General features: G+C 44.1%; 1 protein-coding gene across 1 annotated transcript in view; it reads right to left on the minus strand.

The window, feature by feature from the left end:
• The window catches only part of rab12 (RAB12, member RAS oncogene family), a 33,802-nt gene continuing 6,477 nt past the window's right edge, over positions 1 to 27,325 (minus strand). Inside the window, exons 3-6 of the mRNA XM_038987923.1 lie at positions 5,290 to 5,428; positions 4,433 to 4,522; positions 3,274 to 3,378; positions 1 to 204 (exon numbers count right to left, since the gene is read on the minus strand). Coding sequence (XP_038843851.1) covers positions 97 to 204; positions 3,274 to 3,378; positions 4,433 to 4,522; positions 5,290 to 5,428 — 442 coding nt within the window. The 3' untranslated portion in view covers positions 1 to 96. The remainder of the gene's footprint in view (positions 205 to 3,273; positions 3,379 to 4,432; positions 4,523 to 5,289; positions 5,429 to 27,325) is intronic.

Genomic DNA, 27,325 nt, shown 5'->3' on the forward strand with positions numbered 1-27,325 from the left:
CAGCAGGGTGGAGGGAGGATGGTGGAGGTGGTAGGGGGTCTCAGCAGGGTGGAGGGAGGATGGTGGAGGGAGGATGGTGGAGGTGGTAGGGGGGTCTCAGCAACAGCGCATGCGTGGCGGGTTGAGCTCAGGAGGAACGTCTGGTTCAGGCTGCAGAGACAGGATACTGTTGGAAAGCTCCCTACTGGGAATCTCCAGAGGCATCTGATGAGACAGGAAGACACAACACAGAACAGGAAGTTGACAGTAGAAACCAAGAGTCTTTATTACAGGCTGTGGTGAGTCACGTGTTGTACACGCTACAGTCACATGTTGTACAGGCTACAGTCACGTGGTGTACAGGCTACAGTCACGTGGTGTACAGGCTACAGTCACGTGGTGTACAGGCTACAGTCACGTGGTGTACAGGCTACAGTCACGTGTTGTACAGGCTACAGTCACGTGTTGTACAGGCTACAGTCACGTGGTGTACAGGCTACAGTCACGTGGTGTACAGGCTACAGTCACGTGGTGTACAGGCTACAGTCACGTGGTGTACAGGCTACAGTCACGTGTTGTACAGGCTACAGTCACGTGTTGTACAGGCTACAGTCACGTGTTGTACAGGCTACAGTCACGTGTTGTACAGGCTACATTCACGTGTTGTACAGGCTACAGTCACGTGGTGTACAGGCTACAGTCACGTGGTGTACAGGCTACAGTCACGTGGTGTACAGGCTACAGTCACGTGTTGTACAGGCTACAGTCACGTGTTGTACAGGCTAGGCTACAGTCACGTGTTGTACAGGCTACAGTCACGTGTTGTACAGGCTACAGTCACGTGTTGTACAGGCTACAGTCACGTGTTGTACAGGCTACAGTCACGTGTTGTACAGGCTACAGTCACGTGTTGTACAGGCTACAGTCACGTGTTGTACAGGCTACAGTCACGTGGTGTACAGGCTACAGTCACGTGGTGTACAGGCTACAGTCACGTGGTGTACAGGCTACAGTCACGTGTTGTACAGGCTACAGTCACATGGTGTACAGGCTACAGTCACGTGGTGTACAGGCTACAGTCACGTGGTGTACAGGCTACAGTCACGTGTTGTACAGGCTACAGTCACGTGGTGTACAGGCTACAGTCACGTGGTGTACAGGCTACAGTCACATGGTGTACAGGCTACAGTCACGTGTTGTACAGGCTACAGTCACGTGTTGTACAGGCTACAGTCACGTGTTGTACAGGCTACAGTCACGTGGTGTACAGGCTACAGTCACGTGGTGTACAGGCTACAGTCACGTGTTGTACAGGCTACAGTCACGTGTTGTACAGGCTACAGTCACGTGGTGTACAGGCTACAGTCACGTGGTGTACAGGCTACAGTCACGTGGTGTACAGGCTACAGTCACGTGGTGTACAGGCTACAGTCACGTGGTGTACAGGCTACAGTCACGTGTTGTACAGGCTACAGTCACGTGGTGTACAGGCTACAGTCACGTGGTATACAGGCTACAGTCACGTGGTATACAGGCTACAGTCACGTGGTGTACAGGCTACAGTCACGTGGTGTACAGGCTACAGTCACGTGGTGTACAGGCTACAGTCACGTGGTGTACAGGCTACAGTCACGTGGTGTACAGGCTACAGTCACGTGGTGTACAGGCTACAGTCACGTGGTGTACAGGCTACAGTCACGTGGTGTACAGGCTACAGTCACGTGGTGTACAGGCTACAGTCACGTGTTGTACAGGCTACAGTCACGTGGTGTACAGGCTACAGTCACGTGGTGTACAGGCTACAGTCACGTGGTGTACAGGCTACAGTCACGTGGTGTACAGGCTACAGTCACGTGTTGTACAGGCTACAGTCACGTGTTGTACAGGCTACAGTCACGTGTTGTACAGGCTACAGTCACGTGTTGTACAGGCTACAGTCACGTGTTGTACAGGCTACAGTCACGTGGTGTACAGGCTACAGTCACGTGGTGTACAGGCTACAGTCACGTGGTGTACAGGCTACAGTCACGTGGTGTACAGGCTACAGTCACGTGGTGTACAGGCTACAGTCACGTGGTGTACAGGCTACAGTCACGTGGTGTACAGGCTACAGTCACGTGGTGTACAGGCTACAGTCACGTGGTGTACAGGCTACAGTCACGTGTTGTACAGGCTACAGTCACGTGTTGTACAGGCTACAGTCACGTGTTGTACAGGCTACAGTCACGTGTTGTACAGGCTACAGTCACGTGTTGTACAGGCTACAGTCACGTGTTGTACAGGCTACAGTCACGTGTTGTACAGGCTACAGTCACGTGTTGTACAGGCTACAGTCACGTGTTGTACAGGCTACAGTCACATGGTGTACAGGCTACAGTCACGTGGTGTACAGGCTACAGTCACATGGTGTACAGGCTACAGTCACGTGTTGTACAGGCTACAGTCACGTGTTGTACAGGCTACAGTCACGTGGTGTACAGGCTACAGTCACGTGTTGTACAGGCTACAGTCACATGGTGTACAGGCTACAGTCACATGGTGTACAGGCTACAGTCACGTGGTGTACAGGCTACAGTCACGTGGTGTACAGGCTACAGTCACGTGTTGTACAGGCTACAGTCACGTGTTGTACAGGCTACAGTCACGTGTTGTACAGGCTACAGTCACGTGTTGTACAGGCTACAGTCACATGGTGTACAGGCTACAGTCACATGGTGTACAGGCTACAGTCACATGGTGTACAGGCTACAGTCACGTGTTGTACAGGCTACAGTCACGTGGTGTACAGGCTACAGTCACGTGGTGTACAGGCTACAGTCACGTGGTGTACAGGCTACAGTCACATGGTGTACAGGCTACAGTCACATGGTGTACAGGCTACAGTCACGTGTTGTACACGCTACAGTCACGTGTTGTACAGGCTACAGTCACATGTTGTACAGGCTACAGTCACGTGTTGTACAGGCTACAGTCACGTGTTGTACAGGCTACAGTCACGTGTTGTACAGGCTACAGTCACATGTTGTACAGGCTACAGTCACACACAAGACAATATTGGGAATTATAGGAAAACATTTGAGGAAATCTAGGGTTCAACGACATCCACAAAAATGCCTAATCACAATACTATAAAACACATTGTAGACTATTATAACTTAATAATATATTTACAGTCACAGGAAACTATTGATTTCCTAACAAATACTGAAGAAAAAAATCATTACATTGAAAATAATAAAATATATATTTTAGTTATAGCAGAGACAACAAGAGCACAGTGAGGTAACTACTCACCTTGGCTAGAATGTCGTCCACTAGTTTTAGAAAGCACTCCTCCACGTTAAAGTTATCCTTGGCACTGGCCTCGCAGAAACGCAACCCAGATATCCTTGAGACAAACTGCGGACAGAAATGGAACTTCTGTAGTTTTGTTTCCCGGGGGATCCGGCAAGATTATAAGTATAGAAAGTGACCAAACTTAATTTACCCATTTTTCTCCCCAATTTCGTGATATCCAATTGGTAGTTACAGTTTTGTCCCATCGCTGCAACTCCCGTACGGACTCGGGAGAGGCGAAGGTCGAGAGCCATGCGTCCTCTGAAACACGACCCTGCCGCACCGCGCCTTGACACACTGCTCGCTTAACCCGGAAGCCAGCCGCACCAATGTGTCGGAGGAAACACCGTCCAGCTGGCGACTATGTCAACTTGCAGGTGCCCGGCCCGCCACAAGGAGTCGCTAGAGCGCGATGGGACAAGGAAATCCCAGCCGGACAAACCCTCCCCTAACCCGGACGACGCTGGGCCAATTGTGCGCCGCCTCATGGGTCACGGCCAGCTGTGGACACAGCCTGGGATCAAACCCGGGTCTGTAGTGACGCCTCAAGCACTGCGATGCAGTACCTTAGACCATTGGGGAGGCTCCTGACCAAACTTTAAAGCACTCAGAACTCTGGGTAATTTCCAACTGAAGGTTTTTCATTAACTGTCAGATTCTTCAGTGGATCTTCAAAGCACAATGTAAAGTGAAAATGTCACTGCTTCCTACACATTCCTCTGATGAGGTGAGCTATTGTAACAAGAGCGACGTCTGTGTTTAATCTAGAGCGGAATTAACCCTTTACACTCGTGGGAATTGGCCTATACGGATAGGGCCAAATTGAAATGTTTCTAACAGAAGAACTATAAAAGCAAATATATAACAATTGAACGAGAACAGTTTGGAGATAATGGGGAAATGATTCGACTAAAAGGCGAGGACACAACAGTTCACCTGACCAGACTGAATCCAAACATTACACTGTTGATTTGATGTGAATGCTACATTTAATGTCAGCCAAAACCCATACAGAGCTGTGAAGCGGAGAGCCTGCACTCTGACCTCATTTCCTCCCTCTAATGATTGAGGTGAGGATATCGTCAGTTATCTGATCCTAGATCAGTGTGTAACTCACCCTCTCCGCAGTCTGTTTAGTCACGATGCGGTCTGTCTCACAGTCCAGCTTGTTCCCCACTAGCAGCAGCTCTGCCTCCTCTGAAGCATACTGGCCAATCAAAGAGGAGAGATTAGTGCACTAGTAGGTCCTCTAAAAAGCATTCTGACCAATCAAAGAGGAGATCAGGGATAAATTCTGACAGACAGGCAGGCAGACAGGCAGGCAGGCAGACAGGCAAGCAGGCAGGCAGGCAGACAGGCAAGCAGGCAGGCAGAGACAGACAGACAGACAGACAGACAGACAGACAGACAGACAGACAGACACAGGCAGGCAGACAAGCAGACAGACAGGCAGGCAGACAGACAGACAAGCAGACTAGTCAGATCCCCCAACAGTACAGTTTATTTGTATTGTAATCCTGGACCAACACACCTCATTCAACTCATTGAGGGCTTGATGATTAGTTGACAAGTTGTATGAGGTCTGCTTGTCCAGGATTACAGTACAAATAAACTGTACTGTTGGGGGTACTGGAGGACCAGGGTTGGGTGGTACTGGAGGACCAGGGTTGGGTGGTACTGGAGGACCAGGGTTTGGGGGTACTGGAGGACCAGGGTTTGGGGGTACTGGAGGACCAGGGTTTGGGGGTACTGGAGGACCAGGGTTTGGGGGGTACTGGAGGACCAGGGTTTGGGGGGTACTGGAGGACCAGGGTTGGGGGTACTGGAGGACCAGGGTTGGGGGTACTGGAGGACCAGGGTTGGTGGTACTGGAGGACCAGGGTTGAGAAACACTGCTCTACTACAGTAGGATTAAAACTCACACTAAAAACCCACCAAGCGATCAAAAGCTGTTCCAAGAGTTTTTAGTCTGACCTTGTCGATCATCTTCATCCACTTGGGCAGGTCGTCAAACGTTTCCTGCTTTGTGATGTCATAGACCAGTACTATTCCCTTGGCCCCACGGTAGTAGGCTGAGGTTATGCTGTTGAACCTCTCCTGACCAGCTGTATCCCTGGAGGTACAGGAAACACATCAGACTGGATCCATTAGAGACACGTCACATATCAGACTGGATCTGAGTTAGAGACACATCACATCACATATCAGACTGGATCTATTAGTTAGAGACAGGACACACATCACATATCAGACTGGATCCATTAGAGACAGAACACATCACATATTAGACTGGATCTATTAGATAGAGATGGGACACATCACCGACTGGATCTATTAGTTAGGGCCAGGACACCTCACATATCAGACTGGATCTATTAGTTAGAGACAGGACACATCACATATCAGACTGGATCTATGAGTTAGAGACAGGACACATCACATATCAGACTGGATCCATTAGAGACAGGACACATCACATATCAGACTGGATCTATTAGTTAGGGCCAGGACACATCACGTATCAGACTGGATCCATTAGTTAGAGCCAGGACACATCACATATAAGACTGGATCCATTAGTTAGAGACAGGACACATCACATATCAGACTGGATCCATTAGAGACAGGACACATCACATATCAGACTGGATCTATTAGTTAGGGCCAGGACACATCACATATCAGACTGGATCCATTAGTTACATTTACATTTGACATTTTAGTCATTTAGCAGACGCTCTTATCCAGAGCGACTTACAGTAGAGTGCATACATTTTATTACATTTTACATACTGAGACAAGGATATCCCTACCGGCCAAACCCTCCCTAACCCGGACGACGCTATGCCAATTGTGCGTCGCCCCACGGACCTCCCGGTTGCGGCCGGCTGCAACAGAGCCTGGGCGCGAACCCAGCCCAGCCTGGGCGCGAACCCAGAGACTCTGGTGGCGCAGCTAGCACTGCGATGCAGTGCCCTAGACCACTGCGCCACCCGGGAGGCCGTTAGTTAGACAGACAGGACACATCAGACTGGATCTATTAGTTAGTGATAGGACACACATCACATATCAGACTGGATCCAGGAATTAGAGACAGGACACATCACATATCAGACTGGATCTATTAGTTAGGGCCAGGACACGTCACATATCAGACTGGATCCATTAGTTAGGGCCAGGACACATCACATAGAATGGAGCTTTTAATTAGAGACGGGACACATCACAGATTGGATCCATTAGTTAGGTTTTCCAGACCATCTGTCCTGACTGACGAATTAGGGCCAGGAGGTTTTCCAGACCATCTGTCCTGACTGATGAATTAGGGCCAGGAGGTTTTCCAGGCCATCTGTCCTGACTGACGAATTAGGGCCAGGAGGTTTTCCAGACCATCTGTCCTGACTGACGAATTAGGGCCAGGAGGTTTTCCAGACCATCTGTCCTGACTGACGAATTAGGGCCAGGAGGTTTTCCAGACCTTCTGTCCTGACTGACGAATTAGGGCCAGGAGGTTTTCCAGACCATCTGTCCTGACCGACGAATTAGGGCCAGGAGGTTTTCCAGACCATTTGTCCTGACTGACGAATTAGGGCCAGGAGGTTTTCCAGACCATCTGTCCTGACTGATGAATTAGGGCCAGGAGGTTTTCCAGACCATCTGTCCTGACTGACGAATTAGGGCCAGGAGGTTTTCCAGACCATCTGTCCTGACTGACGAATTAGGGCCAGGAGGTTTTCCAGACCATCTGTCCTGACCGACGAATTAGGGCCAGGAGGTTTTCCAGACCATCTGTCCTGACTGATGAATTAGGGCCAGGAGGTTTTCCAGACCATCTGTCCTGACTGATGAATTAGGGCCAGGAGGTTTTCCAGACCATCTGTCCTGACTGATGAATTAGGGCCAGGAGGTTTTCCAGACCATCTGTCCTGACTGATGAATTAGGGCCAGGAGGTTTTCCAGACCATCTGTCCTGACTGATGAATTAGGGCCAGGAGGTTTTCCAGACCATCTGTCCTGACTGATGAATTAGGGCCAGGAGGTTTTCCAGACCATCTGTCCTGACTGACGAATTAGGGCCAGGAGGTTTTCCAGACCATCTGTCCTGACTGACGAATTAGGGCCAGGAGGTTTTCCAGACCATCTGTCCTGACTGACGAATTAGGGCCAGGAGGTTTTCCAGACCATCTGTCCTGACTGACGAATTAGGGCCAGGAGGTTTTCCAGACCATCTGTCCTGACTGACGAATTAGGGCCAGGAGGTTTTCCAGACCATCTGTCCTGACTGATGAATTAGGGCCAGGAGGTTTTCCAGACCATCTGTCCTGACTGATGAATTAGGGCCAGGAGGTTTTCCAGACCATCTGTCCTGACTGACGAATTAGGGCCAGGAGGTTTTCCAGACCATCTGTCCTGACTGACGAATTAGGGCCAGGAGGTTTTCCAGACCATCTGTCCTGACTGACGAATTAGGGCCAGGAGGTTTTCCAGACCATCTGTCCTGACTGATGAATTAGGGCCAGGAGGTTTTCCAGACCATCTGTCCTGACTGATGAATTAGGGCCAGGAGGTTTTCCAGACCATCTGTCCTGACTGATGAATTAGGGCCAGGAGGTTTTCCAGACCATCTGTCCTGACTGATGAATTAGGGCCAGGAGGTTTTCCAGGCCATCTGTCCTGACTGAGTCTGTCTTGTACAATGTTTTTATTTTTATTTAACCTTTATTTAACTAGGCAGGTCAGTTAAGAACAAATTCTTATTTACAATGACGACCTACCCCGGCCAAACCCGGACGACACTGGGCCAATTGTGCGCCGCCCTATGTGACTCCCAATCACAGCCTGGATGTGATACAGCCTAAAACTCGAACCAGGGACTGTAGTGACGCCTCTTGCACTGAGATGCAGTGCCTTGGAGCGCTGCGCCACTCGGGGCCCATGTCACATGGGCAGGAAGGAAAACTCCTGGACCTGCAAACCCTCATATATGATTAGCCTACTGAATTATAACGTTTGATCTAAATAATTTAAAAATCTGTTTTTCTTCTCAGACAGAATGACTATCATCTGTTGACCAACTACTTTATTAGTCAGTAAAAAAGGAGAATAATTAAAGTGAATCAAAGATGATACATGTTAAGAATGACGGACCCCCCCCGACAGGTTATCATTTTGTTAAAGTTTGTATAGATATTCATATATAAGCTAAGAAAGGATCAAACTTCATGTAAATTTGATTTCCATTCGTAAACTTTAAAATCGAACCAGCTAGGCCTACCGCTGGCCAATCAGATGGCTCAGATGACCGTGTCTGCAGTAACGTAGCAGGTGTAAAAGAAAGCTACAGCAAAATTGATACTGTGAGATTTGAAAACGTTTAAAATCACGACTAGAGACGGTCAAGGAATACAGCAACGAGCTGCTGTTTTTATGAGTGAGTTCATGTTTAAGTTCTTACTCAGCGCTGTCAACACTTTGTAGTCAACACTTTTATAACCCATAAAATGCTCGTTCTTCCTATTTCCACTCAGCGCTACAACAAGCACTGCAGCTGTAATGAATGAGTAGGAAAGTGTATCTATAGGCTTGCCTTGTTGTTATTATTAGTGGCTTGGGTCTATAGTAGAGGTCGACCGATTAATCGGAATGGCCGATTAATTAGGGCCGATTTCAAGTTTTCATAACAATCGGAAATCGGTATTTTTGGGCGCCGATTTGTCATAAAATTGATGAATTTTTTTTTATTTTTTTTTACACCTTTCTTTAATCTTTATTTAACTAGGCAAGTCAGTTAAGAACACATTCTTATTTTCAATGACGGCCTAGGAACGAGATTTTTAACCTTGTCTGCTCGGGGGATCCAATCTTGCAACCTTACAGTTAACTAGTCCAATGCTCTAACACCTGATTACATTGCACTCCACGAGGAGCCTGCCTGTTAGCAAATGCAGTAAGCTAAGGTAAGTTGCTAGCTAGCATTAAACTTATCTTATAAAAAACAATCAATCAATGACTGTCATTGCTCCAATATGTACTTAACCATAAACATCAATGCCTTTCTTAAAATCAATACACAAGTATATATTTTTAAACCTGCATATTTAGCTAAAAGAAATCCAGGTTAGCAGGCAATATTAACCAGGTGAAATTGTGTCACTTATCTTGTGTTCATTGCACGCAGAGTCAGGGTATATGCAACAGTTTGGGCCGCCTGGCTCTTTGCGAACTAATTTGCCAGAATTTTACGTAATTATGACATAACATTGAAGGTTGTGCAATGTAACAGGAATATTTAGACTCATGGATGCCACCCGTTAGATAAAATACGGAACGGAATAAACGTTTTGTTTTCGAGGTGATAGTTTCCGGAATAGTCAAAGGTATATGGTTTAGAGAGAAATAGTCGACGCGTTATAATTCCTGTAATAACTTGCGGCTGAACTTCGTTATTTTACCGTTCATGTCTTCCATAGAGAATGTCTTGATCTACTTCAAATAAGATCTGTGTTTCACGGAGGCAGACTGACAGGGGACCATGCAGACAAGCTCTGCTTTCTGCACTACAACCTAAAACTTCTTAACTGGGAATATTGAAGACCCATAAAAGCTGGTGGTTCGTTGTAACATATGTTCTCATGTTATTTCAGACTAAATAGATTTTATTTATGTATTATATTAAGTTAAAATAAAAGTGTTCATTGTTCATTCAGTATTGTTGCAATTGTCATTATTACAAAAATGTGTGTGTGTGTGTATGATATATACTACACAATAAAGGGAACACTTAAACAACACAATGTAACTCCAAGTCAATCACACTTCTGTGAAATCAAACTGTCCACTTAGGAAGCAACACTGATTGACAATACATTTCACATGCTGTTGTGCAAATGGAATAGACAACAGGTGGAAATTATAGGCAATTAGCAAGACACCCCCAATAAAGGAGTGGTTCTGCAGGTGGTGACCACAGACCACTTCTCAGTTCCTATGCTTCCTGGCTGATGTTTTGGTCACTTTTGAATGCTGGCGGTGCTTTCACTCTAGTGGTAGCATGAGACGGAGTCTACAACCCACACAAGTGGCTCAGGTAGGCAGCTCATCCAGGATGGCACATCAATGCGAGCTGTGGCAAGAAGGTTTGCTGTGTCTGTCAGCGTAGTGTCCAGAGCATGGAGGCGCTACCAGGAGACAGGCCAGTACATCAGGAGACGTGGAGGAGGCCGTAGGAGGGCAACAACCCAGCAGCAGGACCGCTACCTCCGCCTTTGTGCAAGGAGCAGGAGGAGCACTGCCAGAGCCCTGCAAAATGACCTCCAGCAGGCCACAAATGTGCATGTGTCTGCTCAAACGGTCAGAAACAGACTCCATGAGGGTGGTATGAGGGCCCGACGTCCACAGGTGGGGGTTGTGCTTACAGCCCAACACCGTGCAGGACGTTTGGCATTTGCCAGAGAACACCAAGATTGGCAAATTCGCCACTGGCGCCCTGTGCTCTTCACAGATGAAAGCAGGTTCACACTGAGCACGTGACAGACGTGACAGAGTCTGGAGACGCCGTGGAGAACGTTCTGCTGCCTGCAACATCCTCCAGCATGACCGGTTTGGCGGTGGGTCAGTCATGGTGTGGGGTGGCATTTCTTTGGGGGGCCGCACAGCCCTCCATGTGCTCGCCAGAGGTAGCCTGACTGCCATTAGGTACCGAGATGAGATCCTCAGACCCCTTGTGAGACCATATGCTGGTGCGGTTGGCCCTGGGTTCCTCCTAATGCAAGACAATGCTAGACCTCATGTGGCTGGAGTGTGTCAGCAGTTCCTGCAAGAGGAAGGCATTGATGCTATGGACTGGCCAGCCCGTTCCCCAGACCTGAATCCAATTGAGCACATCTGGGACATCATGTCTCGCTCCATCCACCAACGCCACGTTGCACCACAGACTGTCCAGGAGTTGGCGGATGCTTTAGTCCAGGTCTGGGAGGAGATCCCTCAGGAGACCATCCGCCACCTCATCAGGAGCATGCCCAGGCGTTGTAGGGAGGTCATACAGGCAAGTGGAGGCCACACAAACTACTGAGCCTCATTTTGACTTGTTTTAAGGACATTACATCAAAGTTGGATCAGCCTGTAGTGTGGTTTTCCACTTTAATTTTGAGTGTGACTCCAAATCCAGACCTCCATGGGTTGATAAATTTGATTTCCATTGATCATTTTTGTGTGATTTTGTTGTCAGCACATTCAACTATGTAAAGAAAAAAGTATTTAATAAGAATATTTCATTCATTCAGATCTAGGATGTGTTATTTTAGTGTTCCCTTTATTTTTTTTGAGCAGTGTATATATATATATATTTTGTATTTTTACATTTTTTTATTTTTTTGTTTTTTTAATTATTATTATTTTTTTTTTAAATCGGCCGATTAATCGGTATCGGCTTTTTTTGTCCTCCAATAATCTGTATCGGTATCGGCGTTGAAAAATCATAATTGGTCGACCTCTAGTCTATAGGCTTGCCTTGTTGTTATTAATAGTGGCTTGGGTCTATAGGCTTGCCTTGTTGTTATTATTAGTGGCGTGAGTCTATAGGCTTGCCTTGTTGTTATTATTAGTGGCGTGGGTCTATAGGCTTGCCTTGTTGTTATTATTAGTGGCTTGGGTCTATAGGCTTGCCTTGTTGTTATTATTAGTGGCGTGGGTCTATAGGCTTGCCTTGTTGTTATTATTAGTGGCTTGGGTCTATAGGCTTGCCTTGTTATTATTAGTGGCTTGGGTCTATAGGCTTGCCTTGTTGTTATTATTAGTGGCGTGGGTCTATAGGCTTGCCTTGTTGTTATTATTAGTGGCGTGGGTCTATAGGCTTGCCTTATTATTAGTGGCTTGGGTCTATAGGCTTGCCTTATTATTAGTGGCTTGGGTCTATAGGCTTGCCTTATTATTAGTGGCTTGGGTCTATAGGCTTGCCTTATTATTAGTGGCTTGGGTCTATAGGCTTGCCTTGTTGTTATTAATAGTGGCTTGGGTCTATAGGCTTGCCTTGTTGTTATTAATAGTGGCTTGGGTCTATAGGCTTGCCTTGTTGTTATTATTAGTGGCGTGGGTCTATAGGCTTGCCTTGTTGTTATTATTAGTGGCGTGGGTCTATAGGCTTGCCTTATTATTAGTGGCGTGGGTCTATAGGCTTGCCTTATTATTAGTGGCGTGGGTCTATAGGCTTGCCTTGTTGTTATTATTAGTGGCTTGGGTCTATAGGCTTGCCTTGTTATTATTAGTGGCGTGGGTCTATAGGCTTGCCTTGTTGTTATTATTAGTGGCTTGGGTCTATAGGCTTGCCTTGTTGTTATTAGTGGCTTGGGTCTATAGGCTTGCCTTATTATTAGTGGCGTGGGTCTATAGGCTTGCCTTGTTATTATTAGTGGCTTGGGTCTATAGGCTTGCCTTGTTGTTATTAATAGTGGCTTGGGTCTATAGGCTTGCCTTGTTGTTATTAATAGTGGCTTGGGTCTATAGACTTGCCTTGTTGTTATTATTAGTGGCGTGGGTCTATAGGCTTGCCTTATTATTAGTGGCTTGGGTCTATAGGCTTGCCTTATTATTAGTGGCTTGGGTCTATAGGCTTGCCTTATTATTAGTGGCTTGGGTCTATAGGCTTGCCTTGTTGTTATTAGTGGCTTGGGTCTATAGGCTTGCCTTGTTGTTATTAGTGGCTTGGGTCTATAGGCTTGCCTTGTTGTTATTAGTGGCTTGGGTCTATAGGCTTGCCTTGTTGTTATTAATAGTGGCTTGGGTCTATAGGCTTGCCTTGTTGTTATTATTAGTGGCGTGGGTCTATAGGCTTGCCTTATTATTAGTGGCTTGGGTCTATAGGCTTGCCTTATTATTAGTGGCGTGGGTCTATAGGCTTGCCTTATTATTAGTGGCGTGGGTCTATAGGCTTGCCTTGTTGTTATTATTAGTGGCTTGGGTCTATAGGCTTGCCTTGTTATTATTAGTGGCGTGGGTCTATAGGCTTGCCTTGTTGTTATTATTAGTGGCTTGGGTCTATAGGCTTGCCTTATTATTAGTGGCGTGGGTCTATAGGCTTGCCTTATTATTAGTGGCGTGGGTCTATAGGCTTGCCTTGTTATTATTAGTGGCTTGGGTCTATAGGCTTGCCTTGTTGTTATTAATAGTGGCTTGGGTCTATAGGCTTGCCTTGTTGTTATTAATAGTGGCTTGGGTCTATAGGCTTGCCTTGTTGTTATTAATAGTGGCTTGGGTCTATAGGCTTGCCTTGTTGTTATTAATAGTGGCTTGGGTCTATAGGCTTGCCTTGTTGTTATTATTAGTGGCTTGGGTCTATAGGCTTGCCTTGTTGTTATTATTAGTGGCTTGGGTCTATAGGCTTGCCTTGTTGTTATTATTAGTGGCTTGGGTCTATAGGCTTGCCTTGTTATTATTAGTGGCTTGGGTCTATAGGCTTGCCTTGTTGTTATTCATAGTGGCTTGGGTCTATAGGCTTGCCTTGTTGTTATTAATAGTGGCTTGGGTCTATAGGCTTGCCTTGTTGTTATTATTAGTGGCTTGGGTCTATAGGCTTGCCTTGTTGTTATTAGTGGCTTGGGTCTATAGGCTTGCCTTGTTGTTATTAATAGTGGCGTGGGTCTATAGGCTTGCCTTGTTGTTATTATTAGTGGCTTGGGTCTATAGGCTTGCCTTGTTGTTATTATTAGTGGCTTGGGTCTATAGGCTTGCCTTGTTGTTATTCATAGTGGCTTGGGTCTATAGGCTTGCCTTGTTGTTATTCATAGTGGCTTGGGTCTATAGGCTTGCCTTGTTGTTATTAATAGTGGCTTGGGTCTATAGGCTTGCCTTGTTATTATTAATAGTGGCGTGGGTCTATAGGCTTGCCTTGTTGTTATTAATAGTGGCTTGGGTCTATAGGCTTGCCTTGTTGTTATTATTAGTGGCTTGGGTCTATAGGCTTGCCTTGTTATTAATAGTGGCGTGGGTCTATAGGCTTGCCTTGTTGTTATTAATAGTGGCTTGGGTCTATAGGCTTGCCTTGTTGTTATTAATAGTGGCTTGGGTCTATAGGCTTGCCTTGTTGTTATTAATAGTGGCTTGGGTCTATAGGCTTGCCTTGTTGTTATTATTAGTGGCTTGGGTCTATAGGCTTGCCTTGTTGTTATTAATAGTGGCTTGGGTCTATAGGCTTGCCTTGTTGTTATTAATAGTGGCTTGGGTCTATAGGCTTGCCTTGTTGTTATTAATAGTGGCTTGGGTCTATAGGCTTGCCTTGTTGTTATTAATAGTGGCTTGGGTCTATAGGCTTGCCTTGTTGTTATTAATAGTGGCTTGGGTCTATAGACTTGCCTTGTTGTTATTAATAGTGGCTTGGGTCTATAGGCTTGCCTTGTTGTTATTATTAGTGGCTTGGGTCTATAGGCTTGCCTTGTTATTATTATTAGTGGCGTGGGTCTATAGGCTTGCCTTATTATTATTAGTGGCTTGGGTCTATAGGCTTGCCTTGTTGTTATTAATAGTGGCTTGGGTCTATAGGCTTGCCTTGTTATTATTAGTGGCTTGGGTCTATAGGCTTGCCTTGTTATTATTAGTGGCTTGGGTCTATAGGCTTGCCTTGTTATTATTAGTGGCTTGGGTCTATAGGCTTGCCTTGTTATTATTAGTGGCTTGGGTCTATAGGCTTGCCTTGTTATTAGTGGCTTGGGTCTATAGGCTTGCCTTGTTGTTATTAATAGTGGCTTGGGTCTATAGGCTTGCCTTGTTGTTATTAATAGTGGCTTGGGTCTATAGGCTTGCCTTGTTGTTATTAATAGTGGCTTGGGTCTATAGGCTTGCCTTGTTATTCATAGTGGTTTGGGTCTATAGGCTTGCCTTGTTGTTATTAATAGTGGCGTGGGTCTATAGGCTTGCCTTGTTATTATTAGTGGCTTGGGTCTATAGGCTTGCCTTGTTGTTATTAATAGTAGCTTGGGTCTATAGGCTTGCCTTGTTATTATTAGTGGCTTGGGTCTATAGGCTTGCCTTGTTGTTATTCATAGTGGCTTGGGTCTATAGGCTTGCCTTGTTGTTATTATTAGTGGCTTGGGTCTATAGGCTTGCCTTGTTATTATTATTAGTGGCTTGGGTCTATAGGCTTGCCTTGTTATTATTAGTGGCTTGGGTCTATAGGCTTGCCTTGTTGTTATTATTAGTGGCGTGGGTCTATAGGCTTGCCTTGTTATTATTAGTGGCTTGGGTCTATAGGCTTGCCTTGTTGTTATTAATAGTGGCTTGGGTCTATAGGCTTGCCTTGTTATTAATAGTGGCTTGGGTCTATAGGCTTGCCTTGTTGTTATTAATAGTGGCTTGGGTCTATAGGCTTGCCTTGTTGTTATTAATAGTGGCTTGGGTCTATAGGCTTGCCTTATTATTAGTGGCTTGGGTCTATAGGCTTGCCTTATTATTAGTGGCTTGGGTCTATAGGCTTGCCTTGTTGTTATTCATAGTGGCTTGGGTCTATAGGCTTGCCTTGTTGTTATTATTAGTGGCTTGGGTCTATAGGCTTGCCTTATTATTAGTGGCTTGGGTCTATAGGCTTGCCTTGTTGTTATTATTAGTGGCTTGGGTCTATAGGCTTGCCTTGTTGTTATTATTAGTGGCTTGGGTCTATAGGCTTGCCTTGTTGTTATTATTAGTGGCTTGGGTCTATAGGCTTGCCTTGTTGTTATTCATAGTGGCTTGGGTCTATAGGCTTGCCTTGTTGTTATTCATAGTGGCTTGGGTCTATAGGCTTGCCTTGTTATTATTAGTGGCTTGGGTCTATAGGCTTGCCTTGTTGTTATTATTAGTGGCTTGGGTCTATAGGCTTGCCTTGTTATTATTAGTGGCTTGGGTCTATAGGCTTGCCTTGTTATTATTAGTGGCTTGGGTCTATAGGCTTGCCTTGTTGTTATTAATAGTGGCTTGGGTCTATAGGCTTGCCTTGTTGTTAATAGTGGCTTGGGTCTATAGGCTTGCCTTGTTGTTAATAGTGGCTTGGGTCTATAGGCTTGCCTTGTTGTTAATAGTGGCTTGGGTCTATAGGCTTGCCTTGTTGTTAATAGTGGCTTGGGTCTATAGGCTTGCCTTGTTGTTAATAGTGGCTTGGGTCTATAGGCTTGCCTTGTTGTTATTAATAGTGGCTTGGGTCTATAGGCTTGCCTTGTTATTATTAGTGTCTTGGGTCTATAGGCTTGCCTTGTTATTATTAGTGTCTTGGGTCTATAGGCTTGCCTTGTTGTTATTAATAGTGGCTTGGGTCTATAGACTTGCCTTGTTATTATTAGTGGCGTGGGTCTATAGGCTTGCCTTGTTGTTATTAATAGTGGCTTGGGTCTATAGGCTTGCCTTGTTGTTATTATTAGTGGCTTGGGTCTATAGGCTTGCCTTGTTGTTATTAATAGTGGCTTGGGTCTATAGGCTTGCCTTGTTATTATTATTAGTGGCTTGGGTCTATAGGCTTGCCTTGTTATTATTATTAGTGGCTTGGGTCTATAGGCTTGCCTTGTTATTATTATTAGTGGCTTGGGTCTATAGGCTTGCCTTGTTGTTATTAGTGGCTTGGGTCTATAGGCTTGCCTTGTTGTTATTATTAGTGGCTTGGGTCTATAGGCTTGCCTTGTTGTTATTATTAGTGGCTTGGGTCTATAGGCTTGCCTTGTTGTTATTATTAGTGGCTTGGGTCTATAGGCTTGCCTTGTTATTATTATTAGTGGCTTGGGTCTATAGGCTTGCCTTGTTATTATTAGTGGCTTGGGTCTATAGGCTTGCCTTGTTGTTATTAATAGTGGCTTGGGTCTATAGGCTTGCCTTGTTATTATTAGTGGCTTGGGTCTATAGGCTTGCCTTGTTGTTATTAATAGTGGCTTGGGTCTATAGGCTTGCCTTGTTGTTATTAATAGTGGCTTGGGTCTATAGGCTTGCCTTGTTATTAATAGTGGCGTGGGTCTATAGGCTTGCCTTATTATTAATAGTGGCTTGGGTCTATAGGCTTGCCTTGTTGTTATTAATAGTGGCGTGGGTCTATAGGCTTGTCTTGTTGTTATTAATAGTGGCTTGGGTCTATAGGCTTGCCTTGTTGTTATTAATAGTGGCTTGGGTCTATAGGCTTGCCTTGTTGTTATTAATAGTGGCTTGGGTCTATAGGCTTGCCTTGTTGTTATTAATAGTGGCTTGGGTCTATAGGCTTGCCTTGTTGTTATTAATAGTGGCTTGGGTCTATAGGCTTGCCTTGTTGTTATTAATAGTGGCTTGGGTCTATAGGCTTGCCTTGTTATTATTAATAGTGGCGTGGGTCTATAGGCTTGCCTTGTTGTTATTAATAGTGGCGTGGGTCTATAGACTTGCCTTGTTGTTATTAATAGTGGCTTGGGTCTATAGGCTTGCCTTGTTGTTATTATTAGTGGCTTGGGTCTATAGGCTTGCCTTGTTATTAGTGGCTTGGGTCTATAGGCTTGCCTTGTTATTAATAGTGGCTTGGGTCTATAGGCTTGCCTTGTTGTTATTAATAGTGGCTTGGGTCTATAGGCTTGCCTTGTTGTTATTATTAGTGGCTTGGGTCTATAGGCTTGCCTTATTATTAGTGGCTTGGGTCTATAGGCTTGCCTTATTATTAGTGGCTTGGGTCTATAGGCTTGCCTTGTTATTATTAGTGGCTTGGGTCTATAGGCTTGCCTTTTTGTTATTAATAGTGGCGTGGGTCTATAGGCTTGCCTTGTTATTATTAATAGTGGCTTGGGTCTATAGGCTTGCCTTGTTATTAATAGTGGCTTGGGTCTATAGGCTTGCCTTGTTATTAATAGTGGCTTGGGTCTATAGGCTTGCCTTGTTATTAATAGTGGCTTGGGTCTATAGGCTTGCCTTGTTGTTATTATTAGTGGCGTGGGTCTATAGGCTTGCCTTGTTGTTATTATTAGTGGCTTGGGTCTATAGACTTGCCTTGTTGTTATTATTAGTGGCTTGGGTCTATAGGCTTGCCTTGTTATTATTAGTGGCTTGGGTCTATAGGCTTGCCTTGTTATTATTAGTGGCTTGGGTCTATAGGCTTGCCTTGTTGTTATTACTAGTGGCTTGGGTCTATAGGCTTGCCTTGTTATTATTAGTGGCTTGGGTCTATAGGCTTGCCTTGTTATTATTAGTGGCTTGGGTCTATAGGCTTGCCTTGTTATTATTAGTGGCTTGGGTCTATAGGCTTGCCTTGTTGTTATTATTAGTGGCTTGGGTCTATAGACTTGCCTTGTTGTTATTATTAGTGGCTTGGGTCTATAGGCTTGCCTTGTTGTTATTAATAGTGGCTTGGGTCTATAGGCTTGCCTTGTTGTTATTCATAGTGGCTTGGGTCTATAGGCTTGCCTTGTTGTTATTCATAGTGGCTTGGGTCTATAGGCTTGCCTTGTTGTTATTCATAGTGGCTTGGGTCTATAGGCTTGCCTTGTTATTATTAGTGGCTTGGGTCTATAGGCTTGCCTTGTTATTATTAGTGGCTTGGGTCTATAGGCTTGCCTTGTTATTATTAGTGGCTTGGGTCTATAGGCTTGCCTTGTTGTTATTATTAGTGGCTTGGGTCTATAGGCTTGCCTTGTTATTATTAGTGGCTTGGGTCTATAGGCTTGCCTTGTTATTATTAGTGGCTTGGGTCTATAGGCTTGCCTTGTTGTTATTAATAGTGGCTTGGGTCTATAGACTTGCCTTGTTGTTATTATTAGTGGCGTGGGTCTATAGGCTTGCCTTGTTGTTATTAATAGTGGCTTGGGTCTATAGGCTTGCCTTGTTGTTATTATTAGTGGCTTGGGTCTATAGGCTTGCCTTGTTGTTATTAATAGTGGCTTGGGTCTATAGGCTTGCCTTGTTGTTATTAATAGTGGCTTGGGTCTATAGGCTTGCCTTGTTATTATTATTAGTGGCTTGGGTCTATAGGCTTGCCTTGTTGTTATTAGTGGCTTGGGTCTATAGGCTTGCCTTGTTATTATTAGTGGCTTGGGTCTATATGCTTGCCTTGTTGTTATTATTAGTGGCTTGGGTCTATAGGCTTGCCTTGTTATTATTAGTGGCTTGGGTCTATAGGCTTGCCTTGTTATTATTAGTGGCTTGGGTCTATAGGCTTGCCTTGTTGTTATTAATAGTGGCTTGGGTCTATAGGCTTGCCTTGTTATTATTAGTGGCTTGGGTCTATAGGCTTGCCTTGTTATTATTAGTGGCTTGGGTCTATAGGCTTGCCTTGTTATTATTAGTGGCTTGGGTCTATAGGCTTGCCTTGTTGTTATTAATAGTGGCTTGGGTCTATAGGCTTGCCTTGTTGTTATTAATAGTGGCTTGGGTCTATAGGCTTGCCTTATTAATAGTGGCGTGGGTCTATAGGCTTGCCTTGTTATTATTAATAGTGGCTTGGGTCTATAGGCTTGCCTTGTTGTTATTAATAGTGGCGTGGGTCTATAGGCTTGTCTTGTTGTTATTAATAGTGGCTTGGGTCTATAGGCTTGCCTTGTTATTATTAATAGTGGCTTGGGTCTATAGGCTTGCCTTGTTGTTATTAATAGTGGCTTGGGTCTATAGGCTTGCCTTGTTGTTATTAATAGTGGCTTGGGTCTATAGGCTTGCCTTGTTGTTATTAATAGTGGCTTGGGTCTATAGGCTTGCCTTGTTATTATTAATAGTGGCGTGGGTCTATAGGCTTGCCTTGTTGTTATTAATAGTGGCGTGGGTCTATAGACTTGCCTTGTTGTTATTAATAGTGGCTTGGGTCTATAGGCTTGCCTTGTTGTTATTAATAGTGGCTTGGGTCTATAGGCTTGCCTTGTTGTTATTAATAGTGGCTTGGGTCTATAGGCTTGCCTTGTTGTTATTAATAGTGGCTTGGGTCTATAGGCTTGCCTTGTTGTTATTAATAGTGGCTTGGGTCTATAGGCTTGCCTTGTTATTATTAATAGTGGCGTGGGTCTATAGGCTTGCCTTGTTGTTATTAATAGTGGCGTGGGTCTATAGACTTGCCTTGTTGTTATTAATAGTGGCTTGGGTCTATAGGCTTGCCTTGTTGTTATTATTAGTGGCTTGGGTCTATAGGCTTGCCTTGTTATTAGTGGCTTGGGTCTATAGGCTTGCCTTGTTATTAATAGTGGCTTGGGTCTATAGGCTTGCCTTGTTGTTATTAATAGTGGCTTGGGTCTATAGGCTTGCCTTGTTGTTATTATTAGTGGCTTGGGTCTATAGGCTTGCCTTATTATTAGTGGCTTGGGTCTATAGGCTTGCCTTATTATTAGTGGCTTGGGTCTATAGGCTTGCCTTGTTATTATTAGTGGCTTGGGTCTATAGGCTTGCCTTTTTGTTATTAATAGTGGCGTGGGTCTATAGGCTTGCCTTGTTATTATTAATAGTGGCTTGGGTCTATAGGCTTGCCTTGTTATTAATAGTGGCTTGGGTCTATAGGCTTGCCTTGTTATTAATAGTGGCTTGGGTCTATAGGCTTGCCTTGTTATTAATAGTGGCTTGGGTCTATAGGCTTGCCTTGTTGTTATTATTAGTGGCGTGGGTCTATAGGCTTGCCTTGTTGTTATTATTAGTGGCTTGGGTCTATAGACTTGCCTTGTTGTTATTATTAGTGGCTTGGGTCTATAGGCTTGCCTTGTTATTATTAGTGGCTTGGGTCTATAGGCTTGCCTTGTTATTATTAGTGGCTTGGGTCTATAGGCTTGCCTTGTTGTTATTACTAGTGGCTTGGGTCTATAGGCTTGCCTTGTTATTATTAGTGGCTTGGGTCTATAGGCTTGCCTTGTTATTATTAGTGGCTTGGGTCTATAGGCTTGCCTTGTTATTATTAGTGGCTTGGGTCTATAGGCTTGCCTTGTTGTTATTATTAGTGGCTTGGGTCTATAGACTTGCCTTGTTGTTATTATTAGTGGCTTGGGTCTATAGGCTTGCCTTGTTGTTATTAATAGTGGCTTGGGTCTATAGGCTTGCCTTGTTGTTATTCATAGTGGCTTGGGTCTATAGGCTTGCCTTGTTGTTATTCATAGTGGCTTGGGTCTATAGGCTTGCCTTGTTGTTATTCATAGTGGCTTGGGTCTATAGGCTTGCCTTGTTATTATTAGTGGCTTGGGTCTATAGGCTTGCCTTGTTATTATTAGTGGCTTGGGTCTATAGGCTTGCCTTGTTATTATTAGTGGCTTGGGTCTATAGGCTTGCCTTGTTGTTATTATTAGTGGCTTGGGTCTATAGGCTTGCCTTGTTATTATTAGTGGCTTGGGTCTATAGGCTTGCCTTGTTATTATTAGTGGCTTGGGTCTATAGGCTTGCCTTGTTGTTATTAATAGTGGCTTGGGTCTATAGACTTGCCTTGTTGTTATTATTAGTGGCGTGGGTCTATAGGCTTGCCTTGTTGTTATTAATAGTGGCTTGGGTCTATAGGCTTGCCTTGTTGTTATTATTAGTGGCTTGGGTCTATAGGCTTGCCTTGTTGTTATTAATAGTGGCTTGGGTCTATAGGCTTGCCTTGTTGTTATTAATAGTGGCTTGGGTCTATAGGCTTGCCTTGTTATTATTATTAGTGGCTTGGGTCTATAGGCTTGCCTTGTTGTTATTAGTGGCTTGGGTCTATAGGCTTGCCTTGTTATTATTAGTGGCTTGGGTCTATATGCTTGCCTTGTTGTTATTATTAGTGGCTTGGGTCTATAGGCTTGCCTTGTTATTATTAGTGGCTTGGGTCTATAGGCTTGCCTTGTTATTATTAGTGGCTTGGGTCTATAGGCTTGCCTTGTTGTTATTAATAGTGGCTTGGGTCTATAGGCTTGCCTTGTTATTATTAGTGGCTTGGGTCTATAGGCTTGCCTTGTTATTATTAGTGGCTTGGGTCTATAGGCTTGCCTTGTTATTATTAGTGGCTTGGGTCTATAGGCTTGCCTTGTTGTTATTAATAGTGGCTTGGGTCTATAGGCTTGCCTTGTTGTTATTAATAGTGGCTTGGGTCTATAGGCTTGCCTTATTAATAGTGGCGTGGGTCTATAGGCTTGCCTTGTTATTATTAATAGTGGCTTGGGTCTATAGGCTTGCCTTGTTGTTATTAATAGTGGCGTGGGTCTATAGGCTTGTCTTGTTGTTATTAATAGTGGCTTGGGTCTATAGGCTTGCCTTGTTATTATTAATAGTGGCTTGGGTCTATAGGCTTGCCTTGTTGTTATTAATAGTGGCTTGGGTCTATAGGCTTGCCTTGTTGTTATTAATAGTGGCTTGGGTCTATAGGCTTGCCTTGTTGTTATTAATAGTGGCTTGGGTCTATAGGCTTGCCTTGTTATTATTAATAGTGGCGTGGGTCTATAGGCTTGCCTTGTTGTTATTAATAGTGGCGTGGGTCTATAGACTTGCCTTGTTGTTATTAATAGTGGCTTGGGTCTATAGGCTTGCCTTGTTGTTATTAATAGTGGCTTGGGTCTATAGGCTTGCCTTGTTGTTATTAATAGTGGCTTGGGTCTATAGGCTTGCCTTGTTGTTATTAATAGTGGCTTGGGTCTATAGGCTTGCCTTGTTGTTATTAATAGTGGCTTGGGTCTATAGGCTTGCCTTGTTATTATTAATAGTGGCGTGGGTCTATAGGCTTGCCTTGTTGTTATTAATAGTGGCGTGGGTCTATAGACTTGCCTTGTTGTTATTAATAGTGGCTTGGGTCTATAGGCTTGCCTTGTTGTTATTATTAGTGGCTTGGGTCTATAGGCTTGCCTTGTTATTAGTGGCTTGGGTCTATAGGCTTGCCTTGTTATTAATAGTGGCTTGGGTCTATAGGCTTGCCTTGTTGTTATTAATAGTGGCTTGGGTCTATAGGCTTGCCTTGTTGTTATTATTAGTGGCTTGGGTCTATAGGCTTGCCTTATTATTAGTGGCTTGGGTCTATAGGCTTGCCTTATTATTAGTGGCTTGGGTCTATAGGCTTGCCTTGTTATTATTAGTGGCTTGGGTCTATAGGCTTGCCTTTTTGTTATTAATAGTGGCGTGGGTCTATAGGCTTGCCTTGTTATTATTAATAGTGGCTTGGGTCTATAGGCTTGCCTTGTTGTTATTAATAGTGGCTTGGGTCTATAGGCTTGCCTTGTTGTTATTAATAGTGGCTTGGGTCTATAGGCTTGCCTTGTTATTATTAATAGTGGCGTGGGTCTATAGGCTTGCCTTGTTGTTATTAATAGTGGCGTGGGTCTATAGACTTGCCTTGTTGTTATTAATAGTGGCTTGGGTCTATAGGCTTGCCTTGTTGTTATTATTAGTGGCTTGGGTCTATAGGCTTGCCTTGTTGTTATTAGTGGCTTGGGTCTATAGGCTTGCCTTGTTATTAATAGTGGCTTGGGTCTATAGGCTTGCCTTGTTGTTATTAATAGTGGCTTGGGTCTATAGGCTTGCCTTGTTGTTATTATTAGTGGTTTGGGTCTATAGGCTTGCCTTATTATTAGTGGCTTGGGTCTATAGGCTTGCCTTATTATTAGTGGCTTGGGTCTATAGGCTTGCCTTGTTATTATTAGTGGCTTGGGTCTATAGGCTTGCCTTTTTGTTATTAATAGTGGCGTGGGTCTATAGGCTTGCCTTGTTATTATTAATAGTGGCTTGGGTCTATAGGCTTGCCTTGTTATTAATAGTGGCTTGGGTCTATAGGCTTGCCTTGTTGTTATTACTAGTGGCTTGGGTCTATAGGCTTGCCTTGTTGTTATTAATAGTGGCTTGGGTCTATAGGCTTGCCTTGTTGTTATTATTAGTGGCGTGGGTCTATAGGCTTGCCTTGTTGTTATTATTAGTGGCGTGGGTCTATAGGCTTGCCTTGTTGTTATTATTAGTGGCTTGGGTCTATAGACTTGCCTTGTTGTTATTATTAGTGGCTTGGGTCTATAGGCTTGCCTTGTTGTTATTATTAGTGGCTTGGGTCTATAGGCTTGCCTTGTTGTTATTAGTGGCTTGGGTCTATAGGCTTGCCTTGTTATTAATAGTGGCTTGGGTCTATAGGCTTGCCTTGTTATTACTAGTGGCTTGGGTCTATAGGCTTGCCTTATTATTAGTGGCTTGGGTCTATAGGCTTGCCTTGTTGTTATTATTAGTGGCTTGGGTCTATAGGCTTGCCTTGTTGTTATTATTAGTGGCTTGGGTCTATAGGCTTGCCTTGTTGTTATTATTAGTGGCTTGGGTCTATAGGCTTGCCTTGTTGTTATTATTAGTGGCTTGGGTCTATAGGCTTGCCTTGTTGTTATTATTAGTGGCTTGGGTCTATAGACTTGCCTTATTATTAGTGGCTTGGGTCTATAGACTTGCCTTGTTGTTATTAATAGTGGCTTGGGTCTATAGGCTTGCCTTGTTGTTATTCATAGTGGCTTGGGTCTATAGGCTTGCCTTGTTGTTATTAATAGTGGCGTGGGTCTATAGGCTTGCCTTGTTGTTATTCATAGTGGCTTGGGTCTATAGGCTTGCCTTGTTATTATTAGTGGCTTGGGTCTATAGGCTTGCCTTGTTGTTATTATTAGTGGCTTGGGTCTATAGGCTTGCCTTGTTGTTATTATTAGTGGCTTGGGTCTATAGGCTTGCCTTGTTATTATTAGTGGCTTGGGTCTATAGGCTTGCCTTGTTGTTATTAATAGTGGCGTGGGTCTATAGGCTTGCCTTGTTGTTATTCATAGTGGCTGGGTCTATAGGCTTGCCTTGTTGTTATTATTAGTGGCTTGGGTCTATAGGCTTGCCTTGTTATTATTAGTGGCTTGGGTCTATAGGCTTGCCTTGTTGTTATTAATAGTGGCTTGGGTCTATAGGCTTGCCTTGTTGTTATTAGTGGCTTGGGTCTATAGGCTTGCCTTGTTGTTATTAGTGGCTTGGGTCTATAGGCTTGCCTTGTTGTTATTCATAGTGGCGTGGGTCTATAGGCTTGCCTTGTTGTTATTAATAGTGGCTTGGGTCTATAGGCTTGCCTTGTTGTTATTAGTGGCTTGGGTCTATAGGCTTGCCTTGTTATTATTAGTGGCTTGGGTCTATAGGCTTGCCTTGTTATTATTAGTGGCTTGGGTCTATAGGCTTGCAACATGTATGGGGCGGCTGTCAACATTTTTGACTTCAAATGAAACTGATATATTTTTCTATTTATGCCAGTTTTTTTCAGCCAATTTGTATCTTCAATATATAGCAGGCAAACAAGTTCCCTACATCTCCCCTTTCCCACTTTCCTCCTCCATTTTTGCAGTAACGCTGCAATCAGTTGGTTGTACATTTGGATTAAGCAGATATTCCCAAATATTTTCATTAACTCCATTTCTATTCATAAAATCATTAATAAATATAATACCATAAAAATAAAAAAATTCCATAAAGAATGTTTAAAAAAAAAAAAAAAAAATTTGAGTTTAACCATAACATTTGTTGTAATATTTGTTCTATATTTTCTGGAGGATAAAACTGAAATTGGAAACAGCTTGTTTAATATTTAAGAATTTTAGCCCCAAAAACTCATATTTATTATATTAAAGAGGCACGTTTAATTTTGTCAGGCTTAGCATTCCAAATAAAATGTTATATTTTTTGCTCATATGATTTTTTTTAAACTAATCATCCGAAGTAGGCAGTGCCATTAGTAAGTAAGTAAACTGTGATAGGACCAAAGAGTTAATCAATGTCATTTTTCCATAAATAGACAAGTATTTACCTCTCCATAGTCGCAAAATCTTATATATTTTTGCTAACTTTCTATTGAAATGAATTGTGGTAAGTTCATTTATATTTTTTGAGATGTGAATACCGAGTACGTCTACTTCACCATCCGCCCATTTTATTGGTAAACGGCAAGGTAGTGTAAACACTGTATTTTTTTAACGATCCAATACGTAATATAGTACACCTGTCATAATTAGGTTTTAATCCAGAGAGGCTAGAAAAGTGATTAAGATCTTCAATGAGACTGTGCAGGGATCCAGCTTGCAGACTTAAGAAAAAACTCAACGTGATCAAGACAAAGGAGAGGATTGTAGACTACAGGAAAGAGAGGACCGAGCACGCCCCCATTCTCATCGACGGGGCTGTAGTGGAGCAGGTTGAGAGCTTCAAGTTCCTTGGTGTCCACATCACCAACAAACTAACATGGTCCAAGCACACCAAGACAGTCGTGAAGAGGGCACGACAAAACCTATTCCCCCCAGGAGACTGAAAAGATTTGGCATGGGTCCTCAGATCCTCAAAATGTTCTACAGCTGCACCATCGAGAGCATCCTGACTGGTTGCATCACTGCCTGGTATGGTAACTGCTCGCCTTCCGACCGCAAGGCACTGCAGAAGGTAGTGCGAACGGCCCAGTACATCTCTGGGGCCAAGCTTCCTGCCACCCAGGACCTCTATACCAGGCGGTGTCAGAGGAAGGCCCTAAAAATTGTCAAAGACTCCAGCCACCCTAGTCATAGACTGCTCTCTCTGCTACCACACGCCAAGCAGTACCGGAGCACCAAGTCTAGGTACAAGAGGCTTCTAAACAGCTTCTACCCCCAAGCCATAAGACTCCTGAACACCTAATCAAATGGCTACCCAGACTATTTGCAGTGCTCCTCCCCCTCTCACACAGCTGCTATTCTCAGTTGTCATCTATGCATAGTCACTTTAATAACTCTACCTACATGTACATACTACCTCAACTAACCGGTGCCCCCGCATATTGACTCTGTACCGGTACCCCCTGTATATAGTCTCGCTATTGTTATTTTACTGCTGCTCTTTAATTACTTGTTACTTTTATTTCTTATTCTTATCCATATTTTTTAAACTGCATTGTTGTTTAGGGGCTCATAAGTCAGCATTTCACTGTAAGGTCTACTTCACCTGTTGTACTCTGCGCATGTGACTAATAACATTTGATTTGATTTGATATGCTGTAACCTATGTAGAGCAGGGTTACATGGAGGCTGACTGACAGTGGTGGAGCCCAGATGAATGGGTACAGTACAGTACTGTGCCGTAAGTCAGTCTGTGTGAGGTCGTGAGACAGAACAGTGAGACAGAGGAAATG

Source organism: Salvelinus namaycush, unplaced genomic scaffold, assembly GCF_016432855.1.
Source record: "Salvelinus namaycush isolate Seneca unplaced genomic scaffold, SaNama_1.0 Scaffold893, whole genome shotgun sequence".
Lineage (NCBI taxonomy): Eukaryota > Metazoa > Chordata > Actinopteri > Salmoniformes > Salmonidae > Salvelinus > Salvelinus namaycush.